General features: G+C 42.3%; 1 protein-coding gene across 2 annotated transcripts in view; it reads left to right on the plus strand.

Moving 5' to 3' along the window:
* The window catches only part of ndor1 (NADPH dependent diflavin oxidoreductase 1), a 57,478-nt gene that overhangs the window by 14,887 nt on the left and 18,929 nt on the right, over positions 1-23,662 (plus strand). For both annotated transcript variants that reach the window (XM_034192012.1, XM_034192013.1), the window contains 4 exons: positions 9,141-9,268; positions 16,478-16,689; positions 17,191-17,298; positions 19,108-19,222. In XM_034192012.1, the coding sequence (XP_034047903.1) occupies positions 9,141-9,268; positions 16,478-16,689; positions 17,191-17,298; positions 19,108-19,222 (563 nt within the window). The remainder of the gene's footprint in view (positions 1-9,140; positions 9,269-16,477; positions 16,690-17,190; positions 17,299-19,107; positions 19,223-23,662) is intronic.

A 23,662-nucleotide genomic window follows, 5' to 3' on the forward strand; every position in this document is an offset into this window, starting at 1 on the left:
TTTTTAGCACATGCGTGAGTTTTTATAATGAGTTGGACTGGCGTGTCAGTCCAGAATGTTTTTAGAACCTCAGACCTCAATAGTTTTAGAAGAAGAATTCAACCCTTGTATTTCCTGTTAATTACTTTTTTATGTTAATTTACTGTCTTATTATATATTAGATTCTTGTTATTATATACCCTCCGTAAAGCTAGGACATCTTTCTACTCATCACTAATTGAAGAAAATAAGAACAACCCCAGGTTTCTTTTCAGCACTGTAGCCAGGCTGACAAAGAGTCAGAGCTCTATTGAGCTGAGTATTCCATTAACTTTAACTAGTAATGACTTCATGACTTTCTTTGCTAACAAAATTTTAACTATTAGAGAAAAAATTACTCATAACCATCCCAAAGACGTATCGTTATCTTTGGCTGCTTTCAGTGATGCCGGTATTTGGTTAGACTCTTTCTCTCCGATTGTTCTGTCTGAGTTATTTTCATTAGTTACTTCATCCAAACCATCAACATGTTTATTAGACCCCATTCCTACCAGGCTGCTCAAGGAAGCCCTACCATTATTTAATGCTTCGATCTTAAATATGATCAATCTGTCTTTGTTAGTTGGCTATGTACCACAGGCTTTTAAGGTGGCAGTAATTAAACCATTACTTAAAAAGCCATCACTTGACCCAGCTATCTTAGCTAATTATAGGCCAATCTCCAACCTTCCTTTTCTCTCAAAAATTCTTGAAAGGGTAGTTGTAAAATCAAATCAAATCAAATCAATTTTATTTATATAGCGCCAAATCACAACAAACAGTTGCCCCAAGGCGCTTTATATTGTAAGACAAGGCCATACAATAATTACGGAAAAACCCCAACGGTCAAAATGACCCCCCGTGAGCAAGCACTTGGCAACAGTGGGAAGGAAAAACTCCCTTTTAACAGGAAGAAACCTCCAGCAGAACCAGGCTCAGGGAGGGGCAGTCTTCTGCAGGGACTGGTTGGGGCTGAGGGAGAGAACCAGGAAAAAGACATGCTGTGGAGGGGAGCAGAGATCAATCACTAATGACTAAATGCAGAGTGGTGAATACAGAGCAAAAAGAGAAAGAAACACTCAGTGCATCATGGGAACCCCCCAGCAGTCTACGTCTATAGCAGCATTACTAAGGGATGGTTCAGGGTCACCTGATCCAGCCCTAACTACAAGCTTTAGCAAAAAGGAAAGTTTTAAGCCTAATCTTAAAAGTAGAGAGGGTGTCTGTCTTCCTGATCTGAATTGGGAGCTGGTTCCACAGGAGAGGAGCCTGAAAGCTGAAGGCTCTGCCTCCCAAAACAGCTAACTGATCATCTGCAGAGGAATGGTCTATTTGAAGAGTTTCAGTCAGGTTTTAGAATTCATCATAGTACAGAAACAGCATTAGTGAAGGTTACAAATGATCTTCTTATGGCCTCGGACAGTGGACTCATCTCTGTGCTTGTTCTGTTAGACTTCAGTGCTGCTTTTGATACTGTTGACCATAAAATTTTATTACAGAGATTAGAGCATGCCATAGGTATTAAAGGCACTGCGCTGCGGTGGTTTGAATCATATTTGTCTAATAGATTACAATTTGTTCATGTAAATGGGGAATCTTCTTCACAGACTAAGGTTAATTATGGAGTTCCACAAGGTTCTGTGCTAGGACCAATTTTATTCACTTTATACATGCTTCCCTTAGGCAGTATTATTAGACGGTATTGCTTAAATTTTCATTGTTACGCAGATGATACCCAGCTTTATCTATCCATGAAGCCAGAGGACACACACCAATTAGCTAAACTGCAGGATTGTCTTACAGACATAAAGACATGGATGACCTCTAATTTCCTGCTTTTAAACTCAGATAAAACTGAAGTTATTGTACTTGGCCCCACAAATCTTAGAAACATGGTGTCTAACCAGATCCTTACTCTGGATGGCATTACCCTGACCTCTAGTAATACTGTGAGAAATCTTGGAGTCATTTTTGATCAGGATATGTCATTCAAAGCGCATATTAAACAAATATGTAGGACTGCTTTTTTGCATTTACGCAATATCTCCAAAATCAGAAAGGTCTTGTCTCAGAGTGATGCTGAAAAACTAATTCATGCATTTATTTCCTCTAGGCTGGACTATTGTAATTCATTATTATCAGGTTGTCCTAAAAGTTCCCTAAAAAGCCTTCAGTTAATTCAAAATGCTGCAGCTAGAGTACTGACGGGGACTAGAAGGAGAGAGCATATCTTACCCATATTGGCCTCTCTTCATTGGCTTCCTGTTAATTCTAGAATAGAATTTAAAATTCTTCTTCTTACTTATAAGGTTTTGAATAATCAGGTCCCATCTTATCTTAGGGACCTCGTAGTACCATATCACCCCAATAGAGCGCTTCGCTCTCAGACTGCAGGCTTACTTGTAGTTCCTAGGGTTTGTAAGAGTAGAATGGGAGGCAGAGCCTTCAGCTTTCAGGCTCCTCTCCTGTGGAACCAGCTCCCAATTCAGATCAGGGAGACAGACACCCTCTCTACTTTTAAGATTAGGCTTAAAACTTTCCTTTTTGCTAAAGCTTATAGTTAGGGCTGGATCAGGTGACCCTAAACCATCCCTTAGTTATGCTGCTATAGACGTAGACTGCTGGGGGGTTCCCATGATGCACTGTTTCTTTCTCCTTTTGCTCTGTATGCACCACTCTGCATTTAATCATTAGTGATCGATCTCTGCTCCCCTCCACAGCATGTCTTTTTCCTGGTTCTCTCCCTCAGCCCCAACCAGTCCCAGCAGAAGACTGCCCCTCCCTGAGCCTGGTTCTGCTGGAGGTTTCTTCCTGTTAAAAGGGAGTTTTTCCTTCCCACTGTAGCCAAGTGCTTGCTCACAGGGGGTCGTTTTGACCGTTGGGGTTTTACATAATTATTGTATGGCCTTGCCTTACAATATAAAGTGCCTTGGGGCAACTGTTTGTTGTGATTTGGCGCTATATAAAAAAATTGATTGATTGATATACACACTATTATTACTGTTGTTATTATTAGGTTGATTTTTAAATGAACCACAATGGAAATAAGTGTTTTCACTTTTTTGTGTCATCCATGTATTTTCAACGCATTTACAATTATATTATGTTCTTACGCTGAACTTACTAAATAAAATAATGCACACACACGTACACAGACGCCACTGTGCTTTAAAGGACATGTTGCACCAAAATAACAATTAAGATTTAGGCTGTTAGTGACCATCCGATGATCCACCGGTATTACTTTGTGTACTTCTGTGACTGGTTTCAAAGTATACGGCATTCACAACAAACAGTTACGGAGACCTCCAAAAATAAATTTACTCATGAGTACTTGAGTGTTTCCGACATGTGACGTGACTATTAGAAGCATCCCAGCACACTCTTGAATACAATGTAGCTGCTAATGTTAAGAACAGGCACAGATTGATTCTAAAGTTGAAATAAGTGTGATGTCCTGTGATGATAACTCGTTTTTAAGTGATAACTTCATTGTGATGCAGTCATGGTAAAAGCAGCAGCTATGAGAAGATTTAGTGCTCATAACTTTGGAGATCAGATTCTTACAACAATCTGATTAGTAAAAGTTCTGATTAGAATGGTCATGTAAATCTACTCATGCTATATTATTTGTCCCAGTGCAGCCATCAGTAATGTCCGTGATCTGACCATGGGAAAAAAAAATCAAGCGCTTGATTGTTTTTCACTTATGAAACAACAAAGGGATGTTTCAGTATGCTTGAGAGTCCTGGCAATTCTTTTTTTTGGGGGGGGGGACACACGATGACTCTCTGAACTTTGATCTGATGTTATGAGGCAGCAGTGCGTCCTGCTGTGCGTTTGGAAAGGTGAGTGCCGTTTGCTTTTCATGTACCGTTTTGAGAACAGAGCGCATAAATCACCAAAACATAAAAGTACTTAATTCACTCGTATTTGGAGTCAGTCTGGGTCAGTTTGGGTAAATTATCACACCCAGTTCTTATCACCCAAAAAGAGTTTTGTTTTTGCGTAAAAGCACAGCTTTCTTTTACAAGTGACACTTTTTTTTTTAAACATTAAAACATCTAGATGGCCCGAATTTACTGCAGTCAAGTAAACTTCTGTACCTCTGTCCAGGCAGCTTGTTTTTCACAAGCTGCATGTCCATGTTCACGGCGGCAGTACACCAGCATCCTGTCACACAAACAGCAGCGTCACCATCTTTTAGTTTCCAAAATCGGACAGACTATGAAAAGTTAAGTGTTTTGGGGTGAAGTGTGTCATCTCCTGTGTGTATCTTCTCTGTAAATCCGAGCCATCACTTTCGAATAAAAGCTCAGACGCTTCATTTTCGGACGGAGCAGGTTCGTTTCTCTCTGTCTGTCAGTCGTCGGGATGTTTCTGCTCATTCTAAAATGTACATCACATACTAAGAAATGCAGGAAATTGCAGAGTGAGACATTTTCTGGAAATGCATCTGCTAACACTCAGAGGGAGAGGAATAAAATACATCAGCGATCAATTATTAGTGCATGTGTGCGGAGAGACTTACAATCGTGTACTTTTATGTTGCCTTGCTAACTGGGACATTAAAAATATGCAACATGTCCTTTTAAATGTATAGATATTTATTGGTTCCTGCTGGAATGGAGTGTGAGTCCAGAATTTAGTTATCAATATCAAATCAATTTTATTTATATAGCGCCAAATCACAACAAACAGTTGCCCTAAGGCGCTTTATATTGTAAGGCAAAAGCCATACAATAATTACAGAAAAACCCCAACGGTCAAAACGACGCCCTATGAGCAAGCACTTGGCGACAGTGGGAAGGAAAAACTCCCTTTTAACAGGAAGAAACCTCCAGCAGAACCAGGCTCAGGGAGGGGCAGTCTTCTGCTGGGACTGGTTGGAGCTGAGGGACAGAATCAGGAAAAAGACATGCTGTGGAAGAGAGCAGAGATCAGTCACCAATGATTAAAAGCAGAGTGGTGCATACAGAGCAAAAAGAGGTGAATAAAAAGAAACACTGGGTGCATCATGGGAACCCCCCCAGCAGTCTAAGTCTATAGCAGCATAACTAAGGGATGGTTCAGGGTCACCTGATCCAGCCCTAACTATAAGCTTTTTCAAAAAGGAAAGTTTTAAGCTTAATCTTAAAAGTAGAGAGGGTGTCTGTCTCCCTGATCCGAATTGGGAGCTGGTTCCACAGGAGAGGAGCCTGAAAGCTGAAGGCTCTGCCTCCCATTCTACTCTTACAAACTCTAGGAACTACAAGTAAGCCTGCAGTCTGAGAGCGAAGCGCTCTATTGGGGTGATATGGTACTAAGAGGTCCCTAAGATAAGATGGGACCTGATTATTCAAAACCTTATAAGTAAGAAGAAGAATTTTAAATTCTATTCTGGAATTAACAGGAAGCCAATGAAGAGAAGCCAATATGGGTGAAATATGCTCTCTCCTTCTAGTCCCTGTCAGTACTATAGCTGCGGCATTTTGAATTAACTGAAGGCTTTTCAGGGAACTTTTAGGACAACCTGATAATAATGAATTACAATAGTCCAGCCTAGAAGAAATAAATGCATGAATGAGCTTTTCAGCACTCTGAGACAAGACCTTTCTAATTTTAAAGATATTGCGCAAATGCAAAAAAGCAGTCCTACATATTTGCTTAATATGCGCATTGAAGGACATATCCTGATCAAAAATAACTCCAAGATTTCTCACAGTATTACTAGAGGTCAGGGTAATGCCATCCAGAGTAAGGATCTGGTTAGACACCATGTTTCTAAGATTTGTGGGGCCAAGTACAATAACTTCAGTTTTATCTGAATTTAAAAGCAGGAAATTAGAGGTCATCCATGTCTTTATGTCTGTAAGACAATCCTGCAGTTTAGCTAATTGGTGTGTGTCCTCTGGCTTCATGGATAGATAAAGCTGAGTATCATCTGCGTAACAATGAAAATTTAAGCAATGCTTTCTAATAACACTGCCTAAGGGAAGCATGTATAAAGTGAATATAATTGGTCCTAGCACAGAACCTTGTGGAACTCCATAATGAACCTTAGTCTGTAAAGAAGACTCCCCATTTACATGAACAAATTGTAATCTGTTAGATAAATATTATTCAAACCACTGCAGCGCAGTGCCTTTAATACCTATGGCATGCTCTAATCTCTGTAATAATATTTTATGGTCAACAGTATCAAAAGCTGCACTGAGGTCTAACAGGACAAGCACAGAGATGAGTCCACTGTCTGAGGCCATAAGAAGATCATTTGTAACCTTCACTAATGCTGTTTCTGTACTATGATGAATTCTGAAACCTGACTGAAACTCTTCAAATAGACCTGCAGATGATCAGTTAGCTGTTTTACAACTACCCTTTCAAGAATTTTTGAGAGAAAAGGAAGGTTGGAGATTGGCCTATAATTAGCTAAGATAGCTGGGTCAAGTGATGGCTTTTTAAGTAATGGTTTAATTACTGCCACCTTAAAAGCCTGTGGTACATAGCCAACTAATAAAGATAGATTGATCATATTTAAGATCGAAGCATTAACTAATGGTAGGGCTTCCTTGAGCAGCCTGGTAGGAATGGGGTCTAATAGACATGTTGATGGTTTGGAGGAAGTAACTAATGAAAATAACTCAGAACAATCGGAGAGAAAGAATGTCCAGTGTTGTTAGCTAATATTCGTAGTTTATCCAAAAATATTAGTCCTGTCAATGTTCTGTTTTGGTGGCGTTCATCCTTTACCCAAAATACATAAGCATACCAAACAGCAAGTGTCAGCTCTCCCCAGTTTGTGATCGAAGTTATACACACACACGCCTACATGTACACAGACGCCCCTTCACTTTTAATATATTGTGGCAAGCTGCGCGGAAGAACAAAAACTGAGGCAGAGCTTTTTGTCGTTTCTGCCTTCTACCCCAACCAGGTGCTTTTATTTTTACACACCCACAAACAGACAGTGGTGGAAGACATCAAATGCACTACACTTTTCACTCAGGGTAATGGCAACATGACACAACTGAACTCTTTAAAACCAAACAAAAACACTACAGAACCACTCTAAAAACACAATAAATCAATAACACTAACAACACTGTTAAACTGCATTGCAGCTCAATGTCCATTTTTCACTGTTAACTAACATCGCTAATTTCTCCAAAAATATTAATCCCATCAACTTTCTGCTTTCGCAGCATTCATCCTTGACCCAAAATACATAAGCATACCAATCGGTAAATGTCAGCTGTCCCAAGTTTCTCCGTGATCAAAGCCACGCAGGCACAAAGAGGCCACTTGGTTATTATAATATAGAATTAATTTAAGGAGATCAACTCACCGCTCAATATTCTTACTGCAGGGGCTGTGAAAGAAACAAACCCACACACCCTTACACTTTGACTTATAGTGAGGTCCATAGGTATTTGGACAATTATGTTTCTGGCATTGTACATTTAAAGATACATTCAAAGCCCCCAAAGCTGCCAAGAGAAAAGACCAGCAAACCACCTGCCACTGTGCCAACTCGTACTGGCTGAACCTCTGCAGCAGTATACAGACACTGTACTATGCTGACACTGGGGATGCAAGAGGTGTATATGAGGGCATCAAGAAGGCAACAGGCCCATCCACCTCCAAGTCTGCACCTCTCAAGTCAAAGACAAGTGAAGTCATCACAGATCAGGGGAAGCAGCAGCAGCTGGGTTGAGAACGATCTCGAGCTGTACACAACCCAGAACATTGTCACAGTCACAGCCCTCAAGGACATCCCAGATCTGCTGGTCATGGAAGAGCTTGACCAGGGGTCACCATCCCTGTTCCTGGAGTGCACCTGCCCTACATGTTTTCCACGTCTACCTGCTCAAGTCACACCTGATTTTTTTAAAAATGGTGTTTTCCAGCTCTTGATTGGCTGAGCACACCTGATAGTTAATTGCCTGGGAGTGGAACAGGGAGAGTTAGAAAACATGCAGGACAGATGCCCTCCAGGAACAGGATTGGTGACCCAAGAGCTAGACACACCACCGACCATGGAAGAGCTTGGAAAAGCCATTGACTGCCTCGCTAGTGGGAAGGCCCCAGGGAGTGACAGCATCCCATCAGAAGTCTTAAAGAGTGGGAAACCTGCGTTGCTAAAACACCTACACAATCTTTTCTGCCTCTGCTGGGAACAGTGATGCATTCCCCAGGACATGCGAGATGCGAGCATCGTCACCTTGTATAAGAACAAAGGAGATAGAAGCAAATGCAATAATTATTGAGGCATCTCCGCTGTCAGCACTGTTGGGAAGGCCTTCACCCGTGTTGCCTTAGCACATCTACAGATTTTGGCTTTGCATGTTTACCCAGAGTTCCAGTGTGACTTTTGAACTGGGAGGTCTACCGTGGACATGATCTTTTCAATACGCCAGCTGTAGGAGAAATGTCAAGGGCAGCAAATGCCACTCTACATCGCCTTCATCGATCCTGACCAAGGCTTTTGACTTGTTCAGCTGAAACAGACTCTTCACGTTGCTTCATTCCATGAAAACATGCACAGTATAGTTTGCTTCAATGGTGCAACATCAGAGGCCTTCCCAGTTAGCAGCGGGGTGAAACAGTGCTGTATAGTTGCGCCGACTCTCTTCAGAATCTTCTTCTCCATTCTCCTCCAGTCTCCAGTACACCTTGAAGTATTGAGTGAGGGAGTGGACATTCACACCAGGGCCGATGGCATGCTCTTCAACATTGCCCGACTTCACACCAAGACCAAGGTTGTGGAGGTACTCATTCGTGAGATGCCCTTTGCCAACGATGCAGCCTTGATATCACACGCCGAAGACGGTCTGCAGCAGCGTGTTAGTCGCTTCTGTCCTGCCTGCAAGGAGTTTGGACTGACCATCAGTCTGAAGAAGACAAATGTCATAGCGCAAAAACACAGTCCACACACAAATCTCTCTAGTTTTGCCCATTTGTCTATCTGACTCCTTAACTTCTTACAGAAATATTTTTTCATTTTCTTTTTATTGTTGTTTATGCATCAATGACACCAGATCAAATTCCTTGTATGTGAGAACTTACTTGGCAATAAATTAAATTGGGATTCTGATATTGCTATTATTATTGCTGTTGTTGTGGTTGTTTTTTGTGTGCAGGTATGATGCTGGTGACATCGTGATGATGCGTCCTCGTAACGCACCAGAAGATGTGCAACAGTTCTGTCAGCTGCTGAGATTGGACCCAGAAGCGACATTCACTCTCACAGCGACAGGAGACACTGCAGGTGGGCACGTGCACTCTGTGCATGTTAGTTTTTCATTCCAACGTACAGTTTATATGTGATGAGAACTTTATACACATCCTTTAATTTCAGGAGGCAAATCTGTCAAACACTTCCACCAGCCACAACTTGATCTAAGTATTTTATTTTGTACTTCAAACTACATTTGAGTGTGACGTCTGCAGCTGGACTGGGTGTAAGTTCAGTGCGTTTATTGGTGAGGAAAAGTTTACTGACCTTCACTCAATCAGTCAATCAACATTATTTCTATAGCCCTTTACAGCAGCCAGACAGTGTCCAAACTGCTTTACATAAAAATCAACGATCAAGAATTCACAAACATACAAAAGAGTTCAAATGGCACATTGAAAAACAAAACATGTCACAGCACCACAAGGTATTAAAAGCCTGTTTAAATAAATAAGTCATGAGCTTTGATTTAAAAAGTGCTGGGTCACTGGAATTGCAGAAATCTTCCATTCCAGCTTATTAATTAATCAAAAACCCAGACAGAGCTTTAATTCATTTGAAAGCTTGACTCTTAGTCTTGTCCATCCAAATTGGAAGTCCCAAAAACCAGTTTTATTTGTTGTTATCTATCGTCCTCCTGGTCGTTACTGTGAGTTTCTCTGTGAATTTTCAGAACTTTTGTCTGACTTAGTGCTTAGCTCAGATAAGATAATTATAGTGGGCGATTTTAACATCCACACAGATGCTGAGAATGACAGCCTCAACACTGCATTTAATCTATTATTAGACTCAATTGGCTTTGCTCAAAATGTAAATGAGTCCACCCACCACTTTAATCATATCTTAGATCTTGTTCTGACTTATGGTATGGAAATTGAAGACTTAACAGTATTCCCTGAAAACTCCCTTCTGTCTGATAATTTCTTAATAACATTTACATTTACTCTGATGGACTACCCAGCAGTGGGGAATAAGTTTCATTACACTAGAAGTCTTTCAGAAAGCGCTGTAACTAGGTTTAAGGATATGATTCCTTCTTTATGTTCTCTAATGCCATATACCAACACAGTGCAGAGTAGCTACCTAAACTCTGTAAGTGAGATAGAGTATCTCGTCAATAGTTTTACATCCTCATTGAAGACAACTTTGGATGCTGTAGCTCCTCTGAAAAAGAGAGCTTTAAATCAGAAGTGCCTGACTCTGTGGTATAACTCACAAACTCGCAGCTTAAAGCAGATAACCCGTAAGTTGGAGAGGAAATGGCGTCTCACTAATTTAGAAGATCTTCACTTAGCCTGGAAAAAGAGTCTGTTGCTCTATAAAAAAGCCCTCCGTAAAGCTAGGACATCTTACTACTCATCACTAATTGAAGAAAATAAGAACAACCCCAGGTTTCTTTTCAGCACTGTAGCCAGGCTGACAGAGTCAGAGCTCTATTGAGCCGAGTATTCCTTTAACTTTAACTAGTAATGACTTCATGACTTTCTTTGCTAATAAAATTTTAACTATTAGAGAAAAAAATTATTCATAACCATCCCAAAGACGTATCGTTATCTTTGGCTGCTTTCAGTGATGTCGGTATTTGGTTAGACTCTTTCTCTCAGATTGTTCTGTCTGAGTTATTTTCATTAGTTACTTCATCCAAACCATCAACATGTCTATTAGACCCCATTCCTACCAGGCTGCTCAAGGAAGCCCTACCATTATTTAATGCTTCGATCTTAAATATGATCAATCTATCTTTATTAGTTGGCTATGTACCACAGGCTTTTAAGGTGGCAGTAATTAAACCATTACTTAAAAAGCCATCACTTGACCCAGCTATCTTAGCTAATTATAGGCCAATCTCCAACCTTCCTTTTCTCTCAAAAATTCTTGAAAGAGTAGTTGTAAAACAGCTAACTGATCATCTGCAGAGGAATGGTCTATTTGAAGAGTTTCAGTCAGGTTTTAGAATTCATCATAGTACAGAAACAGCATTAGTGAAGGTTACAAATGATCTTCTTATGGCCTCAGACAGTGGACTCATCTCTGTGCTTGTTCTGTTAGACCTCAGTGCTGCTTTTGATACTGTTGACCATAAAATGTTATTACAGAGATTAGAGCATGCCATAGGTATTAAAGGCACTGCGCTGCGGTGGTTTGAATCATTTTTATCTAATAGATTACAATTTGTTCATGTAAATGGGGAATCTTCTTCACAGACTAAGGTTAATTATGGAGTTTCACAAGGTTCTGTGCTAGGACCAATTTTATTCACTTTATACATGCTTCCCTTAGGCAGTATTATTAGACGGCATTGCTTAAATTTTCATTGTTACGCAGATGATACCCAGCTTTATCTATCCATGAAGCCAGAGGACACACACCAATTAGCTAAACTGCAGGATTGTCTTACAGACATAAAGACATGGATGACCTCTAATTTCCTGCTTTTAAACTCAGATAAAACTGAAGTTATTGTACTTGGCCCCACAAATCTTAGAAACATGGTGTCTAACCAGATCCTTACTCTGGATGGCATTACCCTGACCTCTAGTAATACTGTGAGAAATCTTGGAGTCATTTTTGATCAGGATATGTCATTCAAAGCGCATATTAAACAAATATGTAGGACTGCTTTTTTTGCATTTACGCAATATCTCTAAAATTAGAAAGGTCTTGTCTCAGAGTGATGCTGAAAAACTAATTCATGCATTTATTTCCTCTAGGCTGGACTATTGTAATTCATTATTATCAGGTTGTCCTAAAAGTTCCCTGAAAAGCCTTCAGTTAATTCAAAATGCTGCAGCTAGAGTACTGACAGGGACTAGAAGGAGAGAGCATATCTCACCCATATTGGCCTCTCTTCATTGGCTTCCTGTTATTTTCTAGAATAGAATTTAAAATTCTTCTTCTTACTTATAAGGTTTTGAATAATCAGGTCCCATCTTATCTTAGGGACCTCATAGTACCATATCACCCCAATAGAGCGCTTCGCTCTCAGACTGCAGGCTTACTTGTAGTTCCTAGAGTTTGTAAGAGTAGAATGGGAGGCAGAGCCTTCAGCTTTCAGGCTCCTCTCCTGTGGAACCAGCTCCCAATTCAGATCAGGGAGACAGACACCCTCTCTACTTTTAAGATTAGGCTTAAAACTTTACTTTTTGCTAAAGCTTATAGTTAGGGCTGGATCAGGTGACCCTGAACCATCCCTTAGTTATTTATGCTGCTATAGACTTAGACTGCTGGGGGGTTCCCATGATGCACTGAGTGTTTCTTTCTCTTTTTGCTCTGTATGCACCACTCTGCATTTAATCATTAGTGATTGATCTCTGCTCCCCTCCACAGAATGTCTTTTTCCTGGTTCTCTCCCTCAGCCCCAACCAGTCCCAGCAGAAGACTGCCCCTCCCTGAGCCTGGTTCTGCTGGAGGTTTCTTCCTGTTAAAAGGGAGTTTTTCCTTCCCACTGTCGCCAAGTGCTTGCTCACAGGGGGTCGTTTTGACCATTGTGGTTTTTACGTAATTATTGTATGGCCTTGCCTTACAATATAAAGCGCCTTGGGGCAACTGTTTGTTGTGATTTGACGCTATATAAATAAAATTGATTGATTGATTGAAATAGTGCGTAAGTCAGGAGGTAACTTGTTCCACAGTCAGGGTTCAGCTAACAGAAAAGCACAACCACCGCAGAGTTTGTATTTTGACCTCAGAACATCTATGTAAACTTCACCAGATGCCTGTAATGTCCTACTGTAAGTGCGGAGAGGTAAAATTTCAGACAAGTAGGAAGGTGCAAGGCCCCATTAAAATCTTTTCAATCTTAAAATCAACTGGATGAACTGGAAGCCAGTGGAGTGAGTGAAGTACAGGTGTAATGTGCTCACATATGGAAGTGTTAAAATATGAGAAACAGCATTTTGTACAAGTTGGAGGCATGTAAGAGAAGACTGGTTAACACCAGCATAAATTGCATTATGGTCATCAAGTCTGGAGATGATGAATGCATGAATGGCCACCATCTGTTGAGAAAGGACTATACTTTAACCAGAAGACGTAAATGGAAAAAACATGCTTTGACAGCAGTTTATCTGTTGATTGAACCTCAAACAACTATTAACTATCACTTCCAAATTCTTGACAGCTGTTTTTAAATAATTAGCCAGAACACCAATAGTCTGTTTTACCATCATTCAGGTGAAGGAAATTTTGGGACGACCACTGCTTTACATCATGAATTCAATGAAATAATGGCAACAAAGCATTGTTTCCATTAGTCCTCATAGGCAGATAGATGTGCAGATCATCTGAATAACAATGAAAGGACAGGTTGTGCTCAGCTATAACTGACCCCAACGGCAACATGTACAATGAAATGGGATAGGGCCAAGAGTAGAACCCTCTGGCACTCCACAACTCAGATGACAATTGATGAGAAGTCGCCAATCACAGTAGAAAAAATCCTTTCAGCCAAATATGATTTAAACCACTTAAGTACAGTACCATGAATTCCAGCAAGATCTTCTAACCCGGAAACGAGTACTGTGTGATCCACAGTGCCAAAGGCTGCTGTGAGGTCCAACAGAACCAACACAGCAGGATTCCCTGCATCCACAGAGTGATGTCATTGTGTACTAATAAAACTGCCGAGTCAGTGCTGTATCAAGATCTAAATCCAGATTAGAATTTCTTTGTGGATGTGATTGTCTTCTAAAAAATAACTGCAACTACAAGTATATAAACACAATGAGACAGAATCAGGCCGAATGGGGGGAAAAATGCCAAAGTTCGAGACACATTCGGAAGGAACACACATTCAAACAGCCGTGTAAGAATGCCGTGTGACCACCTAGAATGAGGCCAGATCCCGCCTCGACTGAGTCGTGCCCGGTCATGTGTACGCTCACCCGTGCAGGTTGAACGTTGGTGGATACACAGTATGACCACGTACAATGCTGTTAGACTGCACTGAGGTCCATTTGCCACCCGCTGTGTGAAAGTCTGGGAGGCCAGCATGAGGCACGTGTGGGCCAGCCAGCACTGCGTCTGCCCTCTTCACATGACCTGCTGAAACTGGATGTTAAAATACATCTAACGTATGGACGGGAAACATGTTGTATGTGTTGAATACATTGATCGATGTGTTGGTCCATCCACTGATTGCGTTAGTCCATGAGTTCAAAAGGCTTTTGAAATCATCAGCCAGCTGATTAGACGGACAACAAACATCAATATTAAAATCACAGCAGACCAAGATTTTTTTTAATAAAATATGCCAAAAACTCAACAGCAGCACAGAGCACAGGACAGATGAACTCCACCGCAAACAGCTGGAGTTCAAAAGTGGTGTTATCATTTGGAGCAGTAACCATTTCGGCGCCCCAGGAAGGATTTTTAATGCCAATTACAAATCGGTCCAAACTGGTCTCTATCGTTTGTGTCTTGTTTGTGCTGTTAAAATAAACATTTGTGCTTTTACGGTTTCACCTGTTCACAGCTTAGCCCTATTTTTGTTTTTGCCATCATCTGCTGTCACATGGTCGGAGTGATTTGGCCATGAACTCAGAAACAAAGAGCAGTATCATTTCCCATGTGTGTCAGATAATACACAAATCTTCAGAATGAGCTCCATTACTTAAAAGGATATGTGCGATATTTTCACTTTGTGAAAATGACAGAGTTGCAGCTTATGTCAGTAAACAGTCGGAGTTAGTTTTATGTTTTATAAATGAAACCATGAGTTTCATTGGATGGATCTCTAAGAGCGATCGTGACGGATTTATGTTCATCATCTCATTAGAGAAACCATCAAAGCAGAAATGTTTATTTTAACAGCACAAACAATAGAGATCAGTTTGGAGCAATTTGGATGTGGGAGGGCGGCGGCTGTGTGACATCACGGGTCAGAAAATGTATTTTTGAATTGCTCAAAACCTTTAACAGCACAAATGAAAATTTTTACAGCACAAACCAGCACAAGCCAACAATGGTACCATTTTAATATTTTGAATGGGGGGCAGCTTCACACAGGAATCTGACCGTGAAGAATTTTGATTGCGTGTCTGCTCAGTCGCACAGCTGCTGTCTGTCTCTCTGCCAGATTTAACGGTCTAATTGGTTCCCCCTGAACCCGGCGTCACTCCCAGCAGTCACTGAAAAAACTTCTTCCAGACTGAGTGTTTTGCTTTTTCCTGATGCAAATTCAAGATGAAATTTAACTCCATAATTGTCCTGCTTGTTCACTGGGCTCTCAAAAACACAAATCGTGATGTAGAAATCTCCACCCCAAGATCAAAGTAAGAGGTGTCAAAATCCATAGAACAACACTGCCATCTATGCGCCTTGGGGCAACTGTTTGTTGTGATTTGGCGCTATACAAGAAAAAAGTTGATTGATTGATTGATTGATCTACTGGACGGCAGTGTGAATAGCGAGCTACATATTTGTAAAACGTGAATGCAAGTTTGTGCTCAGAATGTCTTAAAGTTCTTTAACTGAGCAAAGTGATGAAATGCATGTGATCGCTGATCCACAAATGCTGAATCACACTTCACAAACAGAATTTTAGGTTTTGCAAATGCCTGTCTGTTTTTAACAAATGAAAAAATGATATATTTATAAATACACATTTATTTGTAAAAACAACACAGAAGTTACGAATCGGTAATTTGTATGTGTGGATAGCAAAACGTGTGCAAATCAGAGAATATTTGTAGATCACCCTCTGTGCATTTTCATGTATTATTGAGACAAATTTGGATTTTTTTTTTTTTTTGCGCAGCTCGTAACAGGCCCACTTATATTTTTCCTGTCTCCTGACTTGTAAGCCACATGTCTATTCCTGATTTTCTTGTGGACATCTGTGCTAAACCATGGTGTTGTGATCATTGTGGAATCAGCAGATGGTCTGACTGCAGCACCAGAGAAGCTGAGGGAGGAATCGGAGTATCTGGGTTTGAGATTGTCCAGGATCAAGACAAGGAGCCAGACTTTAAATGACTTTTGGATCACTGGACGGAGGTGCTGGTGATGCCAATTATGTTTGCAGGAGAACAAAGGTTCACGTCTTTGGGGTTCTCGTTTGTCTCGTGTTTATTTTCTAATTATAAACACAGACTTTGTGTTATTGAGTGGCTGTAAAACGTGGACTGCTGGATTGTTTCAGGAGATGGTTTATATCCGTCTGTCTGAGTGAAGTTCAAACCTGATCAGCCGTCGTGTGATGTTCCTTTCTTCCTCCGCAGCACTGACGTGTGTTTTCTTCAGTCCCGTCCAGGCTGCCTCAGCCCTGCACTGTGCACCACTTGGTGGAGAGCTATCTGGACATTGCTGCTGTTCCTCGACGTTCTTTCTTTGAGCTGCTGTTGGGTTTTGCTACCAATGAGCTGGAGATGGAGAAGTTGACAGAGTTCAGCTCGGCGGAAGGCCAAGAAGAGCTGAATAACTACTGCAGTCGTCCTCGACGCACCGCCCTGGAGGTCTGCATTTATTTATTTTGCCTGAATACCTGTTACTGTTGCCTAATTTTATTTTTTCACATGAGGGGTCGTGAAGCTTTCTAAGCACAAGAAAGTGATCAAGTCTAGGCTCAAATCTCCTTTGTGCCCTCTCTAACATTGTACCTGAAACTAAAAGTCTTTTTCAGAAAAGGTAGGTCAGTGGGATAAGGAGTTGGGCTACTGTTTGGTAGACCCAGGTTCGATTCCTGTCCACACTGCTGGTCTTTGCCCTTGGACAACATGTGTTTGTCTCAGTCCACCCAGCTGTCAGTAGGTACTGGTCTTCCCTGGGGGAGAAACCTGTGATGAAGTGACATCCCATCCAGGAAGAGTGAAAATGCTTTTACTATCTATCAAATACGACTTACCAACTTCATCAGGTCCTCTTTCAGGTTTTTTATTCTCTTACATGTATGAAAGTGAAGCTTGGTTCACCACGTTGCCTTTTAATTTTGGTGTCGTTTGCTGTTGGTTCTGCAGGTTCTGGCAGATTTTCCGCACACGACAGCAGAACTCAAGGTGGACTATCTCCTAGACCTCTTCCCTGAGATCCAGCCTCGCTCCTTCTCCATTGCTTCATCTCTGAAGGTAGCTCAGCAACGATGGCGACACACTGTCAAGCCCCCGTCACGCATAGCAAGAATTTGCAGGAAGCATGGCCGACGCGGCAAATATTGCCATAATTCAACACAGTCAGGATGAAAAGAGTTGTGGCCTGCAGTGTCGGAGCGCAGACAGGCAGCCTCATCCACACCTGTCAGATCACATCCAGAGCGTATGTAGATGACACAAATTGCTGTCAGACGGCCATAAAAGGCTCTGCGGACTGCCTGGTCTTCACATGTCTGGATGGCAAACAAGCACAGGACCGGAGTGCCGTTTGTACAGGACCTGTGCTGGACATCAAAAACAACCGTGTGGACCGGACTCACGTCATATGTGTCCATTCATGCAGCCTCATTGACCTCGTGTGCGTGCGTGCGTGCACATAAAAGTGCTGATATATGAGGAAATGATTGCTCAGTGTGTGTTTGTATTTCCATAATAAGCTGCTACGTGTATGTGCACACACGCATGCATGTGCTCAGCTATTAATGGACAGTTTTACTGCCAGCTAAATTTCGCTGTGTGTGCCCTCAGATGCATATGTGTGCGCTCACGCAGCAAACCTTTGCAGACAGTCAAAGAATACCTTTGCTCAAAAGTTTGTAGTGATCTTTCCCACTATATTGTCAGGCGCAGCCTTTTGAGCAAACTTTAATGCCCCCCAACACACACACACACACACACACACACACACACACACACAAAACGCAACTCTACATGGTGATTTGTGGTTGGATTATCCCATTGGAATTATTTGTCGTTGTCGTTTCCAGTATTCCACCACAGCTGTGTCGTCCTGACACACTGCGCTGTGAAATGCTCCTGGAGGTGAGAGTCATGTTTCATATGTTGTCACGGCGACACGGTTCCATGTCATACATCCGACAGAATTAAATGTGATCAAGCAATAATTTGTTTATTACAGCATGAGGTCTGTTCGGTTCTGAGCCTCTGATGTGAGGTGTGACAACGTGCGCGGCTGCCTGCCAGCCGCCGTGGTGTCGCAGATCTGATGGGCACAATATTTTACTTTATTATGACGCCCATGGGGAGGAATTTGATCTGTACTGTAAGATGGATATAACAGCCTGTCCAGATCTGCAGCGCTGTGCCACACATTGACCCACAGTGAGCACGGTGTTTCGGTTTGTTCACGCTGTGTTCAGATCGCCTGCACATGGATGGCTGTGACCCGCATACGTATCAACGATCAACGGTTCCTTTGCGCTCCGGGGGGGCAGTAGAGGTGGACATTATTATATGTGGCACACGCAGATAACAGCAGGGTTTGCGCTGTGTCAGATTCATCTCAAGGTTCCCTCGTATGCGCACATATCATTTCAGATGCTGTTTTGTTGCCATCAAAATATGTAAATTGCAGTTAGATGGAGCTCATGGACCACCGTTGGATAGGTGTCCCATCTCGACCGCACCCGGAGAATTATGAACATGTGCTTCACACTCGGGGCCACTGGCTGATTTTGACCAGCTGTGTGGACTTCCACAGATGGCTGTCAGAACATTGTGGAACTGAAATCCAACACTTTTTGGATGTGCGCCAATTCATAAGTCCGACGCCACTCGGCGTGGTTCCGGCTGTGTGTGACGGGGGTATCAGACTACACAGTGCTTAAAGCAGAGATTTTAAACTGATAGAATAATAATGAATATAAGATCACTGAAGGCTCAGGTTGTGTTTTCTGATAATTTTTTATAGCCTGTTTTTTGCTGGTTTATGTTCAGTTTTAGTGTTTCCCATCAAGCTGATCTGACACATTTGTCTCCACACAGGCTCACCCACACAGGCTTCAGATCCTGGTCGCTGTGGTTTGCTACAAAACCAAACTCTACAAACCACGAAGAGGTCTCTGCTCCACCTGGTTGGCCTCCCTGGATCCTGCTCAAGGTCTTTAGAACACTCAAAAGTTCTTATGATGTGTGTGACCAAGTCTGTAGTTACCCCACATGTACATGCTGTCGCTTGTATATGGTGTCATGACTGTTGCACAGCCAAAATGTTTGTCAGAACAGCTGGCAAGAGATCAGGAGCACTGGACAAACACAATCGCATTTCTTAAGAATCACGGTATGTATCAAATCTGCACCCACGTATCGTGATGCGTATTGTTTTAGGAGATAAGTGTATCATCTCAGCCCTGGTGAGTGGACAGTTTGTCACGTTTCCATTTGTCCATCTGTTGATTTATTCGGCTGTCCGTGGCTGTTAGTAAGTGGACGTAATCAGGTCAGATCTGGAATTATGTGCTGCTGCTGCATGTCACAGAATCCACCACAGTATGGAGTTGTCTAGATGCCCTAGATGTCAGTCACCAAGGCAGAAAACCAGTCCGTCTCCTGTCTGTCTGCTGCAGCCAGGTGAAACGTGGGCCTCTCCTTGTCTTTTCCATTTGCTGGTTTCCTCAGTCAGTGAGGCCCCCGCATGCTTTATCATGTCTACACAAAGATGTGACACTTGACTGAAATGTTGTAGCTGCTGTTTCTCCACAGTGCAGATGATGCACTGCATCTCCCAACTTAACGTTTGTTTGACAATACTGTGACCTAATACCAAAGACATCCAGTCGTTTCTTGAGGGTGTCCAAGTGTCAGAAGCATACAGTGAGACAGGACGTACCAGGACCCTGAAGACACGGACCTTCATTCTCCTCCGTCTGTCTGGGGAGCCTGTTAAAGGTCTCCAGACTCTGGTCGCACTCCTCCTAGTACTCACAGGTCCTGTGTACAGGCAGGCTGTGATGTCCAGCAATTTGTTTGGGATCTGTTTTCAGGATGTCCTAGAGAGCAGCCAAATCAAAGCCTTTACAAAACTGGACACAGAGAATCACTGCCAGTATTTGTTCTTACGTGTTTCTCAGCCTCCAGAATTCACGTTAACTTTCTGTAATCGTTACAGCTCAGCTCCATTAACATGGTTCTTTTTGGCCCAGCTGTTGTTTGGTTGGTCACCAGGATTCCTGACATGCACGGGGCCAGATTTTGATTAGACTTGGTCCGGGGTCGAGAAAGAACCCGTTTGATGCACCTAACATGGAACATTTTTCTGCATTTTCATTCAATTGAAATAATGTGTAAATGTCATTTTAAAAATAAGTAGCATTTTAATGTTCATAAATGGGGACATCGTGAGATTGGTTTGGTCGTTTACAGAGGGTTTGCATCAGTTTAATAAACCTGATCCTTTGAAAGACCGCGCATTTAAACCTTTAACCATCAAGATGGTTATGAAATATGACACACTTTCAGACAACCGTGAACATGCGCAAAATAATGCTAATGAACAAAACACACAAGAGGGTGTATTTAAACACAATCATCTACCAGTTTACTAGGACCAAATCAGGTTTCTGTGATGTCATAAGGCAAGAATCCTCCGGGATGACATAAAAAAAAACCCTTTTTTTTTTTTTACTAGTTTGAGAGGTTCTGAAACTTAAAAACTGAAAACCATTGGTTATTATTAATGATAATAATTATAATAACTGCAGGGATTAAAGTTCTCCTAACTCAGCCACATGGGGTGTGCAGCCAGTACATTCTGAGTGCCGGTCCCAAGCCCGGATAAATGAGGAGGGTTGCGTCAGGAAGGGCATCCGGCGTAAAACAAGCCAACCCAGCTATGCAGACTCAGAATCGAATTCCCATACCAGATCGGTCGCGGCACGGGTTAACAACGTCCGCCACCGGTGCTATTGCCCAACAGGGTGCCGGTGGAAATTGGGCTACTGCTGGGCGAAGACGACGAAGAAGAGGAGGAAAACGTTGCCACGAACAGCGGGAGAAGAAGAAAACTAGAAGGGTGGAAATGAGAGTGGGGACTTTGAATGTTGGTAGTATGACTGGTAAAGGGAGAGAGCTGGCTGATATGATGGAGAGGAGAAAGGTAGACATATTGTGTGTGCAAGAGACCAAGTGGAAGGGAAGTAAGAGCAGGAGCATCGGCGGTGGGTACAAGTTGTTGTACCATGGTGAGGACAAGAAGAGAAATGGTGTTGGGGTCATTTTAAAGGAAGAGTATGTTAAAAGTGTGTTGGAGGTTAAGCGAGTGTCTGACAGGGTGATGAGTGTGAAGTTGGAAATTGAAGGGGTGATGATGAATATCATCAGTGCATATGCCCCACAGGTAGGTTGTGAGATTAAGGAGAAAGAAGATTTCTGGAGTGTGTTAGATGAGGTGGTGGAGAGTGTGCCCAAGCATGAAAGAGTGGTGATAGGAGCAGACTTCAATGGGCATGTTGGTGAAGGGAACAGAGGTGATGAGGAAGTAATGGGTAGATATGGTATCAAGGATAGGAATAGGGAAGGACAGATGGTAATTGATTTTGCAAAAAGGATGGAAATGGCTGTGGTGAATACCTACTTTAAGAAAAGGGAGGAGCACAGGGTAACATATAAGAGTGGAGGAAGGTGCACACAGGTGGACTACATTCTTTATAGGAGATGCAGGCTAAAAGAAATCAGAGACTGTAAGGTGGTAGCAGGAGAGAGTGTCACTAGACAGCACAGGATGGTTGTTTGTAGGATGACTTTAGAGGTAAAGAAGAAGAAGAGAGTGAGAGCTCAACAAAGGATCAGATGATGGAAGCTGAAGGAGGAAGACTGTTGTGTGAAATTTAGCGAGCAGGTGAGAGAAGCACTAGTTGGAGGGGAAGCAATTTTGGACAACTGGAAAAGTACTGCAGATGTGGTGAGGGAGACAGCTAGGGCAGTACTGGGTATGACATCTGGACAGTGGAAGGAAGACAAGGAGACTTGGTGGTGGAATGAAGAGGTCCAGGAAAGCATAAGGAGAAAGAGGTTGGCGAAAAAGTTTTGGGATAGTCGGAGAGATGAACAAAGTAGACAGGAGTACAAGGAGATGCGGCGTAAGGCGAGAAGAGAAGTGGCAAAAGCAAAGGAAAAGGCATATTGCGAGCTGTACAAGAAGTTGAATAGTAAGGAAGGAGAAAAGGACTTGTACCGATTGGCCAGACAAAGGGACAGAGCTGGAAAGGATGTGCAGCAGGTTAGGGTGGTAAAAGATGCACATGGTAATGTGCTGACAAGTGAGGAGTGTGTGCTGAGAAGGTGGAGGGAATATTTTGAAGAGTTGATGAATAAAGAAAATGAGCGAGAGAAAAGGCTGGATTATGTGGTGAGAGTAAATCAGGAAGTAAAAGAGATTAGCAAGGACGAAGTGAGGGCGAAGAGTGGAAAGGCAGTTGGTCCAGATGACATTCCAATGGAGGCATGGAAATGTCTAGGAGAGATGGCAGTAGAGTTTCTAACCAGATTGTTTAATAAAATCTTGGAAAGTGAGAGGATGCCTGAGGAGTGGAGACGAAGTGTGCTGGTTCCTATTTTCAAGAACAAGGGTGATGTGCAGAGCTGCAGTAACTACAGAGGCATAAAGCTGATCAGCCACAGCATGAAGTTATGGGAAAGAGTAGTAGAAGCTAGGCTTAGAAAACAGGTGAAGATCTGTGAGCGGCAATATGGTTTCATGCCGAGAAAGAGCACTACAGATGCAATGTTTGCTCTGAGAATACTGTTGGAAAAGTACAGAGAATGACAGAAAGAGTTACATTGTGTGTTTGTAGACTTAGAAAAAGCTTATGATAGGGTGCCAAGAGAAGAGTTGTGGCATTGTATGAGGAAGTCTGGAGTGGCAGAGAAGTACGTTAGGGTAGTGCAGGACATGTACAAGAATAGTGTGACAGCGGTGAGATGCGCAGTCGGAATGACAGACTCTTTCAAGGTGGAGGTGGGATTACACCAAGGATCAGCTCTGAGTCCTTTCTTGTTTGCAGCGGTGATGGACAGGTTGACAGATGAGATCAGACAGGAGTCCCCATGGACTATGATGTTTGCAGATGACATTGTGATCTGTAGTGAGAGTAGAGAGCAAGTTGAGTCTAGTCTGGAGAAGTGGAGATATGCTTTGGAGAGAAGGGGAATGAAAGTCAGTAGAAGCAAGACTGAGTACATGTGTGTGAATGAGAGGGAGCCCAGTGGAATAGTGCAGTTACAAGGAGTAGAAGTGGTGAAAGTAGATGAGTTTAAATATTTGGGGTCAACTGTTCAAAGTAATGGAGAGTGTGGTAGAGAGGTGAACAAGAGAGTGCAGGCAGGGTGGAGTGGGTGGAGAAAGGTGGCAGGAGTGATTTGTGACCGAAGAATATCAGCAAGAGTGAAGGGGAAAGTTTACAAAACAGTAGTGAGACCAGCTATGTTGTATGGTTTAGAGACAGTGGCACTAACAAAAAGACAGGAGGCAGAGCTGGAGGTGGCAGAGCTGAAGATGTTGAGATTCTCTTTGGGAGTGACAAGAATGGACAAGATTAGGAAT

This window comes from Thalassophryne amazonica, chromosome 17, assembly GCF_902500255.1.
Source record: "Thalassophryne amazonica chromosome 17, fThaAma1.1, whole genome shotgun sequence".
Classification (NCBI taxonomy): Eukaryota; Metazoa; Chordata; class Actinopteri; order Batrachoidiformes; family Batrachoididae; genus Thalassophryne; species Thalassophryne amazonica.